This window comes from Peromyscus leucopus, chromosome 5, assembly GCF_004664715.2.
Source record: "Peromyscus leucopus breed LL Stock chromosome 5, UCI_PerLeu_2.1, whole genome shotgun sequence".
In the NCBI taxonomy this organism is placed as follows: domain Eukaryota; kingdom Metazoa; phylum Chordata; class Mammalia; order Rodentia; family Cricetidae; genus Peromyscus; species Peromyscus leucopus.
The window spans coordinates 126,007,238-126,026,036 of NC_051067.1; the positions used below are offsets into that span (position 1 = coordinate 126,007,238).

At 47.1% G+C, this 18,799-nt stretch overlaps 1 protein-coding gene across 1 annotated transcript in view; it reads right to left on the bottom strand.

Annotated features, from left to right (window-relative positions):
• Positions 1-18,799, bottom strand: part of Fanca (FA complementation group A) — a 52,773-nt gene that overhangs the window by 19,763 nt on the left and 14,211 nt on the right. Inside the window, exons 13-23 of the mRNA XM_028880898.2 lie at positions 18,453-18,594; positions 17,994-18,127; positions 14,099-14,209; positions 11,627-11,722; positions 11,483-11,542; positions 9,576-9,664; positions 8,299-8,359; positions 8,168-8,217; positions 4,982-5,058; positions 2,584-2,697; positions 617-753 (exon numbers count right to left, since the gene is read on the bottom strand). Of these exons, the coding sequence (XP_028736731.1) occupies positions 617-753; positions 2,584-2,697; positions 4,982-5,058; positions 8,168-8,217; positions 8,299-8,359; positions 9,576-9,664; positions 11,483-11,542; positions 11,627-11,722; positions 14,099-14,209; positions 17,994-18,127; positions 18,453-18,594 (1,071 nt within the window). The remainder of the gene's footprint in view (positions 1-616; positions 754-2,583; positions 2,698-4,981; positions 5,059-8,167; positions 8,218-8,298; positions 8,360-9,575; positions 9,665-11,482; positions 11,543-11,626; positions 11,723-14,098; positions 14,210-17,993; positions 18,128-18,452; positions 18,595-18,799) is intronic.

Genomic DNA, 18,799 nt, shown 5'->3' on the forward strand with positions numbered 1-18,799 from the left:
ACCAAGTCCTGGACTGCACCAGGATATGCATTACCACACAGGCAGAAACTTGAAGGTGCCCAGTGGGAAGACAGGCAAACCTTGATTTGTCAAAGGTAAAAGAGTAAATATGGAGCCGGGCGTTGGTGGCGCACGCCTTTAATCCCAGCACTCGGGAGGCAGAGCCAGGCGGATCTCTGTGAGTTCGAGGCCAGCCTGGGCTACCAAGTGAGCTCCAGGAAAGGCGCAAAGCTACACTGCCTCAAAAAAACCAAAAAAAAAAAAAAAAAAAAAAAAAAGAGTAAATATGGGCTTTGGGGTTAGAACCAGCCTTCGCCACACAGGCTTCTTTAAAATGCAAAACCAAGCCGGTGGAACACCCCTGTAACCCTGACACTTGGGACGTGGAGACAGGAAGAGCAGGAATTCAGCCTCAGCTACACAGTAAGAGTAAGGCCAGCTGGGCTACAGGAGACCCTGTCTCAAAAAAACTTCTAAAAAGGTAAGAACACCTTTAGCCACAAACAGGCAAGGGAGGCTGGCCAATTGTGGCATGGCAGTGCCTGCATGCTCAACATCTGACCTTTTACATAACCTAAGAAGGGTCACAGCTGGTCCTAAGGCCTCACAGGCATACCTCCTGGTCCTGTGTCTGGAGTGTGGGAGTAAGGATGCTGAGCTGGATCTTTGCTCTCCGGAGGCTGCTATCATCGTTACTGTGACCCAAAGCAGCATTTAGTCTTTCAGAAACCACAGCCACCTGAGCAGATATAACTGCAAACAGAGAAGCCAGATAGTTCAGAGCCAGCCTGGGAAGGAGCAACATGAAGAAGCGTAGGATACTAGGTAGCACTGGCCATGCTGTTACACCCCAGCGTGGAGCTGCCTCTGACTGGAGGGAAGGATGGCCACCCTGCAGCAGCCACAGCCCCTCTAAGGTGTGACTCCTCCATCTGTCTAAGCACAAAGCCCCATAGACCGAAGGCACCCGGAGCCACTGTGAAGGCCTCGGTAACTCACTAGGGCACGCAAACCTCTGTGGCTTTGTCAGAGCTGACCTGGCACCCATTGGTCTTTTGCTTAAGCCCTGGAACTCTTCCTAATGTTCCACAAATGCTACATTCTGAGCTGGATGTAGCGGTAAAGGCCGACAAATCCCAGCACTTGGGAGGCTGAGGCAGAAAGAACATTTGAGACTAAGGTCAGCCTGAGCAAGGGAGCAGGAGCCCACATGCACACACAAAGCCACACACAGCACCACGCTTTACACAAGCAGCTTAGGCCGGTGTGCTCTGACGTCTGTATACCTGGCCTGAGGAACTGTGTCAAGGGTCCACAGCCTCAGCAAAGCTGTGGCAATGCACAAGGTGGTGAACGCCTCCCTGTGAGGCTAAGCTTGGCTTCTATAAACATCAAACCACAGTAAAGTCAAGTCTATTATGCATAAAAATAGATTTTGGGTTTGGATGTGGGTCATCACACAATAAAGGATTCAGGTTTTTTTGTTTTGTTTTGTTTTTTCCTTTGTGTGTGTGTGTGTGTGTGTGTGTGTGTGTGTGTGTGTGTGTGTGTGTGTGTGTGTGTGTGTGTGTAGTGCAGGCTGGCCTCGAACTTGTGATCCTCCTGTCTCCGCCTCCTTCAGCAAATCCTACCGGCGTGTGCCACCACAACTGTTTCCAATTACTTTTAATCATGTGTATGTGTGTGTGCTCTATGTGTGTGTGCTCTGTGTGAGTATGTGCATGTGAGTGATGGTGCCTAGAATCCAGAAGAGAATGTTGGATCAACTGAAGCTGGAGTTACAGGTAAGTTACCTGATATGGATGCTGGGAACCAAAGGCAGATCCTCTGCTTAACTGCTGAGCTACCTGTCCAATTCAAAAGTCTGTGTTTTGTTGTTTGTTTGATTTGTTATGTTTTGTTTGTTTGTTTGTTTTGTTTTGAGGAAGGGTTTCTCTGTGTAACCCTGACTGTCCTGGAACTCGCTCTGTAGCCCAGGCTGGCCTTGAACTCACAGAGATCCGCCTGGGTCTGCCTCCCTAGTGCTGGGATTAAAGGCATGCACCCCCACTACCCGGCTGTTTTTTGTTTTTAACAACAGAAACTAGACGAGCGCACCCAGTCAAAACTGTGGTGAATTTACTTTAAATTGTACATTCACTAAAATAAACCCTGGAAGCAGTGCAAGTCTGTTACTGAGGTCATGGACTGCTGCACAAGTCAGTGCTTTGAAGACCCACAGACGGACGCTCTGAACTCAGTGCTTCACAAAATGTTCAGAAGCAGAAACAAAAAGGAGAGAGAAGCCCAAGGTGCTTGATGTTGGATCTACTTGGACAGTCAGTAAGAACCTGTGCTCACGGACTTCAGTTTCCTTCCGTCTTATCAGGACACAAGGATGACCCACCTCCTGTCCAGGGAGTGTGACAGTACAGTGAGGCTATCCCCATCATTCCGACTCCTCACTTAGTCTAGTCTGTGGGCACGATCATCCGGCAGATGCTGAGCTACAGGCATGACAGGCCAGCCTCTGTTACTATGGCTACATGCATGCACACAGAGCACACACACTCTCCCACACACAGCCCCATCCCCCTTTCTTACCATCATATTGGGTGGGGTCTGTCATTAAAGCTCTGAGCTCTTCAAGTGCCGCTGTGAGCAGTCCCAGGGGCTGTTCAGCGCAGTCGGGCTCCGTCCTTTTTCCTGGGGCAGCATCTGAACCGGGGAAGGACATTTTGAAAATCAGGTCGAATGGTAACAACACTCAGTGGGATTCTCTATTATAAATAGAAAAACCTCATATACTTGGGAAATGCTGATGTGTACTGCTTTTGTGTGGACAGCACTCAGTCTCTGGGAGCTTTTCTCTTTGATGCTGGATATTACATATAATATCAAAAATAAAAATATTGAGACTGGAGATGTTACTCCATAGCAGAACATGTGTCTGTAATGTACAAAGCACTAGGTTTAATTCCTAGCAACATATTTTTTGTTGTTGTTGTTGTTTTTGTTTTGTTTTATCATTTTTGGTTTTTGGAGACAAGGTTTCTTTGTGTAACCACCTTGGCTGTCCTGGAACTTGTTTTGTAGTCTAGGCTGGCCTCAACCTCAGAGATCCACCTGCCTCTGCCTCCTGAGTGCTGGGATTAAAGGTGTGCACCAACACTGCCCAGCACAACATACATTTTTTTTTATATGTGCATTGGCATTTCTGCCTGTATGCATGTCTGTGTGAGGGTGTCAGATCTTGTAGTTACAGATAGTTGTTAGCTGCTATGTGGGTGCTGGGAATTGAACTCATGACCTCTGGAAGACCAGTCAGTGCTCTTAACCGCTGAGCCATCTCTCCAGTCCCCCACAACATACATTAAAAAAAAAATTATAAACAAGTTTAAGGAAAGAAAAGAGAAAGCTGGACGGTGGTGGCACACGCCTTTAATCCCAGCACTCGGGAGGCAGAGGCAGGCGGATCTCTGTGAGTTCGAGGCCAGCCTGGGCTACCAAGTGAGTTCCAGGAAAGGCGCAAAGCTACACAAGAGAAACCCTGTCTCGAAAAACCAAAAAAAAAAAAAAAAAAAAGAAAGAAAGAAAAGAAAAGAGAAAGCCTGAAGAGATAGCTGAGGGATTAAGAGCACCACCTGCCCTTCCAGAGAACCCAGATTAGAGTCCCAGCAACCATGCTGTGGCTCACAACCATCTGTAACAAATATCACATTTTCTCTCATATGCGGCATCTAGATTTAAAAAAAAGAAATGCACGAAAGTAAAAAGAAGACTATTTGGGGGGTTGGGGATTCAGTGGTAGAGCACTGGCCCTGGGTTCAGCCCTCAGCTCCAGAAAAAAAAAAAAAGACTATTTGGGAAGAGGAAGGGGACCAATGGGAGACAGGTGGACAATGTGATGTGACTGAAGTACATCATATATGTATGAGAAAGTCATAATGAAATCCAGCATTTTGTATAAATGATATAGATTAATTAAAAAATGTAAACAGAGCACTTGTGATGTGACTCAGTTATTCAGTTGGTAGATTCCTGCCCAACATGCACAAAGCCCTGGGTCTGATACCAGCACCACACATAGAACTGGGCATGGCTGCACATGCCTGTAATCCCAGCACTTGGGAGGTAGAGGCAGGAGGCTCAAAGGTTCAAGGTCCTTCTCAGCTAGCTACACAGAGAGTTCAAGGCTGGTCAAGGATATGAGACCCTGTTTAAGTAAATCAATAAATAATTGAAAACTCAAAGACATAACGAGCGACTCCTTCTGATGCCCATCTCACTGTCGTCCCGCTGGCCGTCAGAGCTACACGGCATTGAAGAACGGGGTGGAGAGAACATGCCAGCCACACACTGCAGGGGCAGCGGCTCACTGACCAGCTTCCCAGAGCCAACAAGATCTACTGCTGTTCTCAGAGGTGCAAAGATCCCCAGCACAGGGCTGGACAGACGGCTCAATGCTTAAGAGCTCCAACTGCTGGGTTTGATTCCTCGAACCCACACGGTGGCCCACAACTGTCTGCAGCTCCAGTTCCAGGAGATCCAACCCCTCTTCTGGCCTCTGCAGACACCAGGCCAACACACAATGCACAAACATACACACAGGCAAGAACACCCACACACATAAAATAAAATTAAAAAACAAAAAACCCCTGCAACCTGCTACAAACCAAACTGTCCAGTTAGAAAATAATTGTACCTGACTGCACTATGCTGTGGGCCTTGAGCTACGTGTGGAGATACCAAATACAGAGGTGGGCTTCTACCTCATGCTTCCCAGGAGGTGGGAAGGCGGCTGACTGTCAAGGCTGCCACGACAAGTAACCACGAGCTGCTAACACATCGTTTGGTCCCCAGGTGCCGTGGTCAGGCAGTCACAGGCCTCCTGTACCCGGGTGAGAACAACCTGACCACTGAGGATGCCGATGCGGGTGCCGGTGACAGACACATCACAGAAATGGAAAGCACAGGAACAGAAGGTGACCAAGAGCCTTACCTCCAGGCTGCTTCTCTTCAGCAGTGGCACAGGCTTGGCGGTAGGCATCGTATAAGGATGAGGGAATCTTATCTGCTCTACATAAAAAGAAAGCAATGCCCATGTCACCCATGACAGTGTTCAGGTTTCTGATTCCAAAGCCATTACACCAGTGTATATTGTATTGTTCTGTGTTTTATCTCTTTTCTTTCAGTGCTGGGGATTAAACCCACTAGGCAAACACTTTACCATAGAGCTACACCTCTAGCCATTGATTAGTTTTAGAAGAAAAGAAATCACATTTATGATTTTAAAAGTGTGTGTGTGTGTGTATATATATATATATATATATATATATATATAGAGAGAGAGAGAGAGAGAGAGAGAGAGAGAGAGATTTCAGTGGTACCTACGATTTTATAACATGTCATGTATTAGTAATAATACTGAATGCTAATTTTAAAAGATCATTAGAATATTCAGGTGACACCCAGCAGTCTGTGTGATCCATCTCCAGACTGCCTCTCTTACAATGATTCTGGCCTGTTGGCTGGGTTTTTGCTTTGGAGCACAGGCTTCAGTCTGAATTTTGCCAATTTCAGGTGGTGGGGTCTGAGGTAGCCTCACGGCATTATGAGAATATTTGTGCTGAACTCTTCCGAGTCCATTTCCAGGGCCATTCCAGAGCCGTGTGTTATACAGAGGGATGTCCAGGTAGGTGTGACAGTCCTGCCCATGCCACCAGGTGGCTGTTGCCAATGCCACTGCAAACACATGGACAGCCCCAGTTCCTCACTATGAGAAATACCGACAGTGAATTCGGCTCAGAGAGGGCTAAGAGTACAGCTCAGTGGGAGAGGAAGAGTCGCCTGGTGTGTGCAGGGCCCTGGGTTCGACTCCCAGCACCACAAGAAAAGAATTTAAAACAACTAGATGCAATAAATTTCTTTGGCTGTTTTGTTTTGATCAGAGAATGTCTCACTGTGTAGCCCTGGTTGACCTGGAACCTGTTATTCAGACCAAGCTGTACTTAAACTCAGAAGAGACCGGTCAGCCTCTACTTCCTGCCTCTACTACCAAGAACTGGGTGCACCTCCAGGCCCAGCTTGAAGTAAAAGTTACATGGAAACCTAAAAATGAAAAGACGGAAGGAAGGGGGGGAGGGAGGGAGGATGGAAGGAAGGAGGGCAGTGGAGGGGAAGGAGGGAGGGAGGGAAGGCATAAAGCAGTTGAGGAACAGTCATCTACAAAACTGAGTCCATAGCCAAAGTCCATGACTGCAATGTCAGCAGACAAATATTTTTACAACACATTCTGCCAAACCTTCAACAGAGCAGAATCTGTGATTCAACAAATAGTTCCAGCAAACAGAAAGACGTTACCCAGTTCATTTTACAAGATGCTAAAAGCTGCCAAGATATGTAAGTGAGAACCACAGACATAGTAAAGTCCACTCTGTATAACGACATTAAATACAGTTCAAGCCAGACATGGTGGTACATGCCTGCAATCCCAGTTCTTAGGAGGCAGATCTAGGGAGGTTAGCCTGGGCTACAGAGTAAGACCTGTATCAAAACAATACATAAAGCAGGCATAGTAGTGCATACCTGTAATCTCTGCACTTGGGAGGGGGAAGCAGGAGAACTGGGAGCCCAGGGTCAACCTGAGCTCTATAACAAGTTCAAGTGCGGGCTACATGAGGCTGTTTTAAACAGCACCAGACCATGGCTTGAGGGCTTCATTAAAAACATAGAACTTGATACATTTGCATGTTATCTTTCCACAGAGCTCATGCTAATTAACCTTTTCTGTAACATTCCAACTTTAGTATATGGCCAACTGAAGTAAATAATCATGGATACTATGTGTTTTAAAGTGATCTGGATACTAGGTAAGTGTTTTAAAGCGATCTCCACTTTTCTATGTATTTAGAATTTTTTCCATTATTTAAACTTGTTATTTGACAAATTCACACATGTACATAATGTATACTGAATGCTCTCAACCCCCAGCTCTCCATCTCCCTATTATCCTGTCTACAAATCCCTTTCTCCTGTTGGGTCTCTGTATAGTTTTATGACCCGCTGAGTTTAAGCAGTGACGGCATTGGAGCATTCCCTCAGAGCTTTGTGGGCTCAGCAGGGGGTGCACAGCGGGAGACAATGTTTCTCCATCTTCCAGAAACTATCAAGAACCAGTAGTTCAGCAGAAAGAAATACACTCCATGCCCCCTCCCTCTCTGACTGACTGTTGACAGGGCCTGTTTTGTCTTACGTGGGCGGCTGCAGGTAACCACACTCGAAAGTTCCTGACTGCAGTGGTTAGACAGAGTATAAGCGATGGCATTCACAGCCCTTTACTTATTTTCTGGCTTTTACCTATTCTAAGGCTCAGGAAACATTGTAGAAGAAAAGGAAGCAAGCAGATGGAATATTTTATATAAAAAATACAGGCCAGGCTGGGCAGTGGTGGCACACGCCTTTAATCAGAGGCAGGTAAATCTCTGAGTTCAAGGTCACCCTGGTCTACAGAATGAGTTCCAGGACAGTCAGGGCTATATAGAGAAACCCTGCCCTGAAAATGAATGAATGAATGAATGAATGAATGAATGAATGAATATAAAGGCCAGTGTGCTGGCACATGCTTTAAGTTCCAGGACAGCCAGAGCTATTCAGAGAAATTCTGCCCCAAAAGTAAATAAATGAATGAATAAATAAATAAATAGTCCAGTGTGATGGCACATGCTTTAATCCCAGCACACAAAAGACACAGACAGGAGTAGGTCTGAGTTTCAGAGCCACTTGGTGATACCTTATTTCAAATAAATAAATAAAAAGATGATAATACATAAATAAAGAATCTCAGCGATAGTTTTTTTGTTTGGTTTGTTTGAGTTTTTTTTTTTGTTGTTTTTTAAGACAAGGTTTCTCTGTGTAGACCTGGCTGTCCTGGAACTTGCTCTGTAGGCCAGGCCAGCCTCAAATGCAGAGATCCACCTGCCTCTACCTGAGTGCTGAGATCAAAGGCATGCGCTACCACCTCCGCTCACCTGGAGCCAATATCTTAAGAATAAAACACACGTGTGGTAAATTTCTCTACAAAAGAACTCAAACTCTTTGCCCTATTAAAACCCATTGGAAAAAAAAATAAATAAAACAAGGAAAACCCACTGGCCACAGAGCAGCCTCTGTGCAAGCTCCTGCTTACCTCTTCAGGGTCTCTATAAAGGTCACCCGGGAGTCAGGAACCTCTGGGAGCTGTGAAGAGAGCAATCATGTGAGCAGCAGGCAGGGAACGCATCTCCCAGAGGTGTGGGTAGAAGACGAGCGTGCACTCACCACTCTCGGGGTGAGCAGGGCGGGGAGGAAGTGTGACAGGTAGTAGGGCCTCCTGAATATGCTGTAGTACAGAAAAGGCAGACACACTATGATGAACGCTGGAGAAAGGCTCCTTCCACCAACTCCCTCCCAGCCTAGAAGGGCGGTTCCAGCCTTTCATTTTTGTTCTCCTTCATTTCATTTCTAAGACAGAGTCTGATGCAGCCCCAGTTGGTCTCAAACTCACTACGTGGCAAAATCCTGAACTCTTGCTCTGCCTGCCTCTGCCTCTCAGGCACCGAGACACAGGTAGGTGCACCAGGCCTGGCTAGGCTCTAATAGCGATCATGTGGGTTTTGTTTTGTTTTGTTTTGTTTAGGCAACATCTCACTGTGTATCCCTGACTGGGCTGAAACTTGTTATGTAGCCCAGGCTGGCCTGAAACTCACAGAGATCTGCTCACCTATGTCTCCAAAGTACTGGGATTAAGGTGTGAACTACCACGCCTGGGCTTGATCACATTTTTAAGTCTTTTTTTCCGTCACTGTTTTAGGATATGTCTTATAAATACACCCTGCGTTATCAAGAAGCCTATGGTCCGTGATATCTGGACCATGTTTACTCTCCCGAGGACTGGCCATGGAACCCATGTTAATCTAAGGCTATGAGGGGTTGCAATGAGGCCACCATGAACTTTCTGCTTGGAAGCGATCTCAAAACCCCATGAGTTGGGCTCAGTTCAGCAACACTGATAGCAATCACAATTCAAGATGTTCAGGAATCACAATGAATTTAATAAAGCTACTCAGTTCCCTAGGCTGGCTCCACATTGGTCACCCCAGAAGCACTAACTAAAAATCTATTGCTAATCTGTGGGTTAATAATCCTTCATTCCCACATGACTTCAGACAGGTAGCATCTTTTGTCTGTTTCAGAGAGCGAGGGTACCATGTGCTGTCACAGAAGTGAACACAGATTTGACATGGTGGAACATGCCTTTAATCTTAGCACCCAATGGCCACACCAAAGGCTAGACAATGAAACTGTCTCAGAGCAAAACAAAAATGACAAAAAAGGAGACACCACAGACCCGCCCTCACTCTCTGCCACCTCAAGACCTCACCTTTGGCACAGCATCCACACTGGCTCCTGGCTCCCATGATAGAGAGAGACCTCCATCCCCATGTGACCTTGGGATCACAGTGGGACAGACTTCAGAGCCCCAGCATACCAACGGCAGCATGGCCATGTCTGGATGGGCTGTAGCCAGCAGACGCTCTACAGCAGCCTCTTCCTACCTGGCCTCCATGACAGCCATCGGGACTTTCCCTGTTTGTTCAAACACCACGACCGCCTTCTCGACATCCTGGATCGCTTGGCTCTGAGGCTGGCTCGGCACAGGGAGGGAGAGAGAAAGAAGGAAGACTTGAAAGCAAGTAAGCAAGCCTAGAAACCTGGCGGCCACGTGCTGTCCTTGTTGCCCTGAGTTTCTGGACACGTGAGAGGTGACAGGTGAGATGGGCCCTGTACAACCTGGGAGAGTCACAAATCCCCCAGGTCCTGCTTTCTGGACTCACATGGGCCCTAGGTCAGCTCAGCTCCAAAATCCAGTGCCTTCTCCTAACTGCTCTGCCGGCCGCGGGCCGTTTCTCCACCTCTCCTCTCTGCCGCTCTTCCAGGAGAAGACGGAAGGTTTCCAGGTGGGTCAGAATAGAGACTGAGCTTTGAGATTTCAAAACAATCATGAACTATCAGAGCTAGCAGTGGTGGCAAATGTCGGTAATCCAAGTGCACAGGAGGCCGAAGAGTTTACAGACAGCCTGAGCTACAGGAGCTTGTCACAAAGAAAATGGGGATGGGAGAAACAGAGAGAGGCAAATGTCTCCGGGATAACGCCTGCCATGCAAGCCTGGGAAACCTGAATTAGAGCCCCTGGGCCCTCACAAAGGAGAAAACACTCCACAGGTTGCCCTCTGACCTCGACACATGCTCTGCATACCTCATCCCTCTGACACATTATAAAAAATAAAAATGGGCCGGGCGGCGATGGCACACACCTTTAATCCCAGCACTCAGGAGGCAGAGCCAGGTGGATCTCTGTGAGTTCGAGGCCAGTCTGGTCTACAGATCGAGATCCAGGACAGGAACCAAAGCTACACAGAGAAACCCTGTCTCAAAAAAAAATAAAATAAAATAAAATAAAAATGGGTCAGCAAGGTGGTCCAATAGGTAAAGGTGCTTGCCACCAAGCTGCCGACCTAAATTCAATCTTTGGGACCTACAAGGTGAAAAGAGAGAGCTAATTCCCTCAAGTTATCCTCTAACTTCTGCACATGTACCACACCAAGTGCATGTACACACACAAAAAAGCATAGTAAAAATTAAATAAAATTAATGAAAAAACACGTAAACTAAAAAATCCTAAGGGGAGTCCACTGTGGCACTGGCCTGTCTTTGAACATGGCCACTCTGCTCGGCGTGTGTTGTTGTACAAAGACTCCAAGGGACACTACAGGCAAATCACTTTCAGGAAAACAGGTGACCTAGCTTCACTGGAGAGGAACTAAGTAGAGGATTCTGAGAGCCAAATGACTCAAGTCAAAAGAGAAGCGAACCAAGACTGTGGTCGACCAAAAGCAGTGCTCATCATTGTTGTGGAATGTTATTTTAACTGGGCAAAGGTATGTTAAATGTGTTTATGCTATGGAATATTGCTTTAGCTGTGCAAAGGTGTGTTACATTTGTTTACGCTGCATTTGTTTAGTTATGTAAAGATGTGTTGCATTTATTTCACCTTGCCTGCCTAAGGCACCTGGCTTAGAGCTTAGAGCTGAACGGCCAATAGCTGGGCTGACAAAGAACAGGTGGGGCTGGTGGGCAGAGAGAATAAACAGGAGGAGAAATCTAGGCTCGAAAGGGATAAGAGAGACGGGAAATGGAGAAGAGGATGAGGGAGATGCCCGAGGCCAGGCAGGCAGACTCCAGCCAGCAGACTCGAAGAGCAGGAAAAGTAAGACACACAGAAGGAAAGAAAAGTAAAAAGTCCCGAGTCAAAAGGGAGATAAAGAGAAACAGGTTAGTTTAAGTTAAAAGAGCTAGTCAGAAACGAGCCTAAGCTAGGCCGAGCATTCAAAACTAAGAAGTCTCTGGGTCATGATTTGGAAGCTGGTTGGTGGCCTAAGAGAAAAAGCCTGATACACATTACCTCAGCGATGTCCCCAGAGGAGGACAGGTTCTCATAGAGTCCCACGTTCTCCAGAGAAACCTTCAGAGGGGAAAAACACACACGTGAATACAGAGACAGGAAATGGGTTCTGCCAGGCAGGGTTAGAACAGTGGCTAGACTTGCCTTGAGGTCAGCAAGCCTTGTCTTGGCCAACGAGATGTAGTCTGTGAGGAGGGAGTGGTACTTGCTTGGGACCAGTGGGGGGTGGAAAATATGGACCTACAAGAAAACACAGTACAGCAGTGTCAGCCACCGGATACCACGGCGCTCTTCACCGGGACATTAGCAGCCCATGGCAGTGAGGACAGTGACTATAAGAGATGGCCACTAGCAGGCACGAGACATGTAACTTTTGAATAAAAGTTGAGCGTGGTGATGATGCACACCTGTGATCCCAGCACTCAGGAAGCAGTAGCAAAGATCAGGACAAGTTCCAGGCTAGCCTGGTCTACCTAGCAGGTTCCAGGCTAGCTAGAGGTGTACAGTGATACTCTGTCTCAAACAAACCTACAAGACAAGGCTGCCCTTCCTTCCAGGGAGAAAATTAAGAAAAATGCACGTTGTGGCTGGTTCTTTGAGTGGGAGGGAAGCAGGGTAGGAAGCAGCAGCTCCACACCCGGGCTCTGGAGACTCTATTGTCTAGAGACAGAAGACCCAGCACCTGCACAGCCTGTCAGGGTCCAGACCGAGTCCAGGTCTGTGATTAGAGGACCTGCTTCAGATCTGTGGCTGAATTTACAGAAAACTGACCACAGGTGCCCAGTTTAAGGAACGGTGAGTCCAGGGAGAGCCAGACTGCCGTGCTCGACAGTTAATGCAAGTTCAAAGGGCAGGAAGGAAGAAATTTGTCAAAGAACAGGAAACATGGGTAGAATTTGCCTGCGGGCCTGCACAAACGACCTCACGTTCCTCTGTCTCCGAGTGTGAGTTAGAGTCAGAGAGAAAGGAGAGGTTCTCAGTGTCCAGCCTCGTCACTTCTCAGGGCTGGAGGCTGAGACACTCGGAAAAGCTCAGGACAGGATACTTCAACAGCTGCTGTGTGTGTCGCAGGGCGGTGGTGGTGGTGGTCACAGATCAATTACCTATCCTGCACCTGCCAGTCTTAAAGCTTGACCACAAACAACAGTGCATAAGAAAGACAGGGGTCCAGGCTTGGGGCAAGCGGACAGGTTCAGTTCTAGTCCCGCAGTGACTGGAGTCTGTTATTCCCTTTGCTCACATATCCCCGTTCAGTTTGGAATGTAAACCAAACTTTCTAATAAAAACAGCATGAGAGCTTCAGGTCCCCAGCCCCCAAATAAGTGGGGGGGGGGGATGGGGCTAGCTGATAAAAGGAAAAATCATACTGCCAAGCCTTCCTTTCTTTCTCCTTTGAGACAGTGTTTCACTGTTCCTCAAGAAGGATTTGAACTCCTGGGCGCCTGTAGTCTCATACCCAGGCTCTTGAGTAGCTAAGACTGTGCTAAGACTGTGCTCAGCTTCAGACTTTTTGGGAGTTTGAGACAGGGTCTCGCTGTGCGTCCCTGACTGGCTTGGCTTAGAACTTACAACCCTCCTGCCTTGGCCTCCCATATGCTGGGACCACCGGACTGTGCCACTGTCCTGCCTTCAAGAATTGTCTTCTTGTTTTGAGACAGAGTCTCACGAAGTAGTCCTGGCTGTCCCAGAACCTCAGTTGAACAAACCTCCCTCAAGATTACAGTGACCCTACTTCTGCCTCCCAAATGCTAGGATTATAGTGTACCATACCACAACATGTTACAACTATTCCAACAGTAGAGTTACAGAAAGCCTTTTTTTTTTTTTTTTTTTTTTTTTTTGGTTTTTCGAGACAGGGTTTCTCTGTGTAGCTTTGCGCTTTTCCTGGAACTCACTTTGTAGACCAGGCTGGCCTCAAAATCACAGAGATCCACCTGGCTCTGCCTCCCGAGTGCTGGAATTAAAGGCGTGCGCCACCACCGCCCGGCAAGCCTTTTTAATAAAAGAAAACAAAACAAAAAATCTGGAAGAAATGATCATTATAAGTTTGGAGATATCTCAATCTAGTTTTTTTTTTTAAGCAAACTTAGTATGTATGGGTGTTTTGTCTGCATGTATGTTAGCCCATCATGTGTATGTCTGGTGCCTGCAAAAGCCAGAACACAGCATTAGATCCCCTAGGAACTGGAGTTACAGCCAGTTGTGAGCAGCTATGTGGGTGCTAGAACTGAACCCAGGCCCTCTGGAAAGACAGTGAGTGTTCTTAACGGCGAGCCATCTCTCCAGGACCCAGAAATTTGAATATCATAAAACCATATCATTTTATTAAAGCAAAAAATAGACCCTCCTATACCCATTTCCTCCATTCTATCTTTCTAGACCCCACCTGGACCGGCTCGTCCTTCAGAGAGCCTATGCGGAGGCACTTCATCGCACATTGATAGAATACATTCTCTTCTCCTGAGGAGGATGTGTGGGTGCTACTAGGTGCCTGTGCTGGTTCCCTGCACACCTGAACTGTCTGTCGAAGGGCAGAGACCAGTCCTGGCTCAGTGTGATCTTCCAGATAGCACACCATGAGCAGAAAGCCTCAGGATGCGGCTGTTGGCTCCTTACCTGCATGTACCGAGCGGGTTCCCAGGGCACCAGGTCAGACAGGAACTTGAAGAGGAAGACCAGTGCCTTCTTGCTGCAGCTGTGGTAGCCAAGGGAGCTCCCAAAGGACTCCTGCAGAGAGAGATCACATCGGGTACTACTCGGCGGTACCCACTTTATGGGCCATGCTGTCTAACAAGAGCTCGGTAGCCATGGTCTGCCTTAAATATGTGATAGACAGACCAGTTGATGAAAGGAGAAGCTACCATTGCTGTGAAAACAGTATCTCTGGACAGAATGTGGTGGCTCGGACCTGTAATTCCAGAACTCTGGAGGCTGAGACAGGAAGAATGCTACCGGGATTCACTGTGAGTTCCAGGCCGGACTGGGCTAAGAATGAGACCCCGTCTCAAGACGACAACCAACAAGAACAGAAAAGAGGCGTAGATATAGCTCAGCTGGTAGAGCGTTTGTCTAGCATGCACAGAGCCCTGAGTTCAATTCCCAGCAACCCTTTAAAAACCAGGTGAGGCAGTGCAAGCCTATACTCCAGCACTCTGGAGGTGGAGGCAGGTGGATCAAGGATGAAGTTTATCTTCAACAGTACAGTGAGCTTGAGCCCGGCCTGGGTTACATGAGACCCTGTCTCAAAAACAGTAACAAAACAAGCAAAGGAAAACAAACAAAAATACTAAGAATGGGTCCCTGTGACTATCAGGAACACAATCTGTCCACCTGGCTAAGGCTCTTAACATCAGCTGAGACTCTCTTGAACACATTTTTTTGTCTCCAAACTTACCAAAATCCAAAATGACATTTCACACTGGGCAGCCAAGGAAAAAGGCTCAAAGTGCTGCTCAAAGTGACCCCAACCAGACACCGAAGCCACAAAACAAGCGTAGAGCCTGAGGCAGCCCTGCTACCTACAGATTCGGTGAGAGGATAGGGCTAAGGCATGTGAGGGAACAAAGAGACTTTAAATCAATCATAATGCTGAGCATGTCATACATGAACTTGCAAAGAGAATGTCCACAGGTGAAAACTGCCAAACCCATCCCTAAACCGCACAGACTCCTGCTATGCTGGCCATGTGGGATGCATAATACATGTTTGGGACCAAACATTAAACTGTGGGTGAACTGAAGCCGTGCAATGGTTTTGTGGAAGAGTGCATCTTGTCAAGATCAGCCAATGCTTTTGCATGTTAGACTGCAGATACTAAGCACCATTCAGCCAGGCAGTGGCGACGATGCACACACCTTTAATTCTGGCACTTGGGAAACAGAGGCAGGCGGACCTCTGAGTGCGAGGCTAGCCTGGTCTACAGAGTGAGTTCCAGGGCAGCCAGGACTATACAGAGAAACCCTGTCTTGAAAAACAACAACAACACTAAAGAGCATTCAACAAGAAAGGGAATTGTTAATAATGCCATGCTAGTTTCTGAGGCCAAGAAAGGGAACTCAGAGACATAAACTGTCTGCAAATGCAAGGAGAGCAGCTCAATACCCCTGGATTTAGACTCAGACAAAGCTGAGTCTATTCAGGGGCTGCTCATAGCCACCCAACTCCCACCTGTATTTTCTAACTGCTAGAATAGCTAAATGGAGCCAAAGGGACACACATTCAGGCCTGGGGTCACAGAAGTCACTGACATCCTAGGACAAAGGTAGTTCTTTTCTGGGGCTTGCAGATGACCTGGGTTCAGTTCCCAGCATCCTCATGGTGGCTCATAATTACCTCTAACTCCAGTTTTAGGGGATCCAGTGACTTCTTCTGGCCTCTGTGGGCTCCTGGGAGCATGTGTGCACATAAAATTCATGCAGACACACACACACACACACACACACACACACACACACACACACACACACACATAAATACCTTTAAAAGAAATCACAGTATTTCACAATGCAGAGATATACATGCAAGCAAAACACCCATACATATAAAATAATAAAATTATCTTTTTAAAAACTAAATAAAATTACATTTAACTATAAACTAGGACATGGTACAATGACAATCAGCAACCATATACACACACATTAATAGGGTTTTGTTGGTTTTTTTTGTTTTGTTGTGTGTGTATATGTGGGTGACAAGGTCTCACTCCTGGCTAACCTGGAATTCACTATGTGGCCTCAAACTCAGAGATCCACCTACCTCTGTCATCTGGGTGCTGGGATTAAAGGTATATGCCATCACACCCTGGCTTACATTAATTCTTTTGTTGCTTTATTTTTTTAAGATTGATCTATCTATCTATCTATCTATCTATCTATCTATCTATCTATCTTTTATTTATTTAATGTATGTGGGTGCTTGGCCTGCATGCATGTCTACACACCAGAATGGCATCAGATCGCACTATAGATTGTGAGCCACTCTGTGGGTGCTGGGACTTGAACTCAGGGCCTCTGGAGGAGCCCTCAGCATTCTTAATGACTGAACCATTTCTCCAGCCCCACAGTAACAGTTTTAAAAAATATATGGATTAAGAGCCAAGCAACATAGTTGACTCCAATTTAAAAACAACAGACTAGGACGGGTGAGATGGCCCCGTGGGTAAGGGCACTTGTACACAGGCCTGACAACCTGAGTTCAAGTCTCAGATCACACAATGAGGCAGGGAAGTGTTGGAACTGAGTCTAAGAATGGATTCGTGGGAGAATTCCGAGCGCTTATGAGAAAACTCCAATGTGCTCTCACGCCCCTCCCAGGTGTAGCAGGTACGGGTGAGTTGACTTTAGATTATTCATTACGACTGGCTATTGTTATTTGCTTATATACCTCTATGGAAAACCATGTTTTTGCCCTGTCCATGTTTTGCAGCTTGTCCTTGTGATTATGTACAGCTTGAACTCTTGAGAACTTTACTTGACTCTTCTTAACCCTCAGGGTATAAATTTTCTAATGCTCTGAATAAAGTTGGCTATTGCATAAGACTTGACTCCACCTCATTTTTAGGCTCCGCTCTCTCAGGTCTAACTGCCTCAAGAGTGGTAAACAGACTCCAGAGAGCTGTTCTCTGACCTCCACATGCCTACCATTTACGTGCATATATATGTATACACAGACAGACACATACAACACACACACCACAAATTAAATACATTAAAACTAGACTTCAAATACTAAACCTACAAATATAGTCAACTAAAATGCAACCAACAATACAGGTAAGTAGGATCCATTTTATTTTTTTTTTTTTTTGTTTTTTTTTTTGTTTTTTTCGAGACAGGGTTTCTCTGTGTAGCTTTGCGCCTTTCCTGGAACTCGCTTTGGAGACCAGGCTGGCCTCGAACTCAAAGAGATCCGCCTGGCTCTGCCTCCCGAGTGCTGGGATTAAAGGCGTGCGCCACCACCGCCCGGCAAGGATCCATTTTAAATTGTATCTTTTTCTTAATGAACCAGTGAAATGGTTCAGTTTGATGATCTGAGTTCAATCCCTGGATCCCACATGGCAGGAGAAAAGTGAATCCCGTGAGCTGCCCTTTGGCCGCCACACGTATGCTATGACGTATGTACAGACAAAACACGGGGACACAGCCGAAACAAAGAGGGAGGGGTGGGGGTCACGTAAGGAGGGGTGGGGGTCACGTAAGGAGGCGGCACACGTCTCAGAACTTCAGGGAAAAAAAGGCACAGTACATTTGACACAAAGAAGCAGCCATTGCTTCTAGCCTTGCAGAACAGGAAATTTCAGAAAAGGAGACTCCACCCAAGGACACAGAGCCTCTGGGCTGTGAGCAGAGCATAGTAGAAGGCTTTCAGAAGTACACGTGAGGATCTGTCTTGGCCAAGCTTGCCAGACCGACCCCCTTCCCCACAGAGAACACAGCAGGGCGTGTCAACAGTTCCTCCCCGCGGCTCTCTGGACTATCAGGTTGTCATACCGACTTCCCCAGTAACTCACCTTGAACCAGTCTGCATAGGATGGGAACACAAAGGGGCCTTCCAGAGTGGCCTGGCGCACAATCAGGAATGCAGTGACCATGCTGTCTAGGTGGTAGCTCTCAAAGGCACGGGCCATCAAACAGGCCACCCAGTCTGTGAGATTATGACAGAGTCAGAAGGCAGGTGGAGGGCAGCTCGACTCACTCACAAAACCGAGCTTTGCTGGTGATTGAGTATCTGAGCTGGGAGGATGTACCAAACAGCTTGAGATGGCAACAGTCACCACAGGCTGGATACAAACTAAGACTCACAGAAGTAGCACTAACATCAGCAGACAGACAGACAGGTGTCTATGAAGTTCTGAGTGAAGGGCATCACTGATGTGCTCAGCCTCTATTGTTTGGGATTCAACTGATATCAGCATGCAAATCACACACACATGTGCTCAAAGTCTCATGGGGTACCCATGAACATATACCTTTAACCAGGTGCTGTGCCTCAGGAAAGCAGACGACCAGTGTAGACAAACAGGACAGCACATGTTGCCAGTTCACTTCCTGTGTCTCCAGGACTTCCTGCAAACGGCCAACTGACTCCTCTGGACCTAGTGTCACAAAAACCTGCAATAACAGCCCCAGCTCTTTTCATCACCAAAGTAAACCACTGCCAGACAGGCACCGGCTTTCAACACCAAAGTAAACCACTGCCGGACAGGCACCGGCCCTCTGCTCCCTCTAGCCCATCCACTCGGTGAGGGGCCTCAGTGGCTGCCGTATTCCCCCTCCCTGCAGTGGTCGGCACTGGCTGGAAGAATTCCCATTCTGA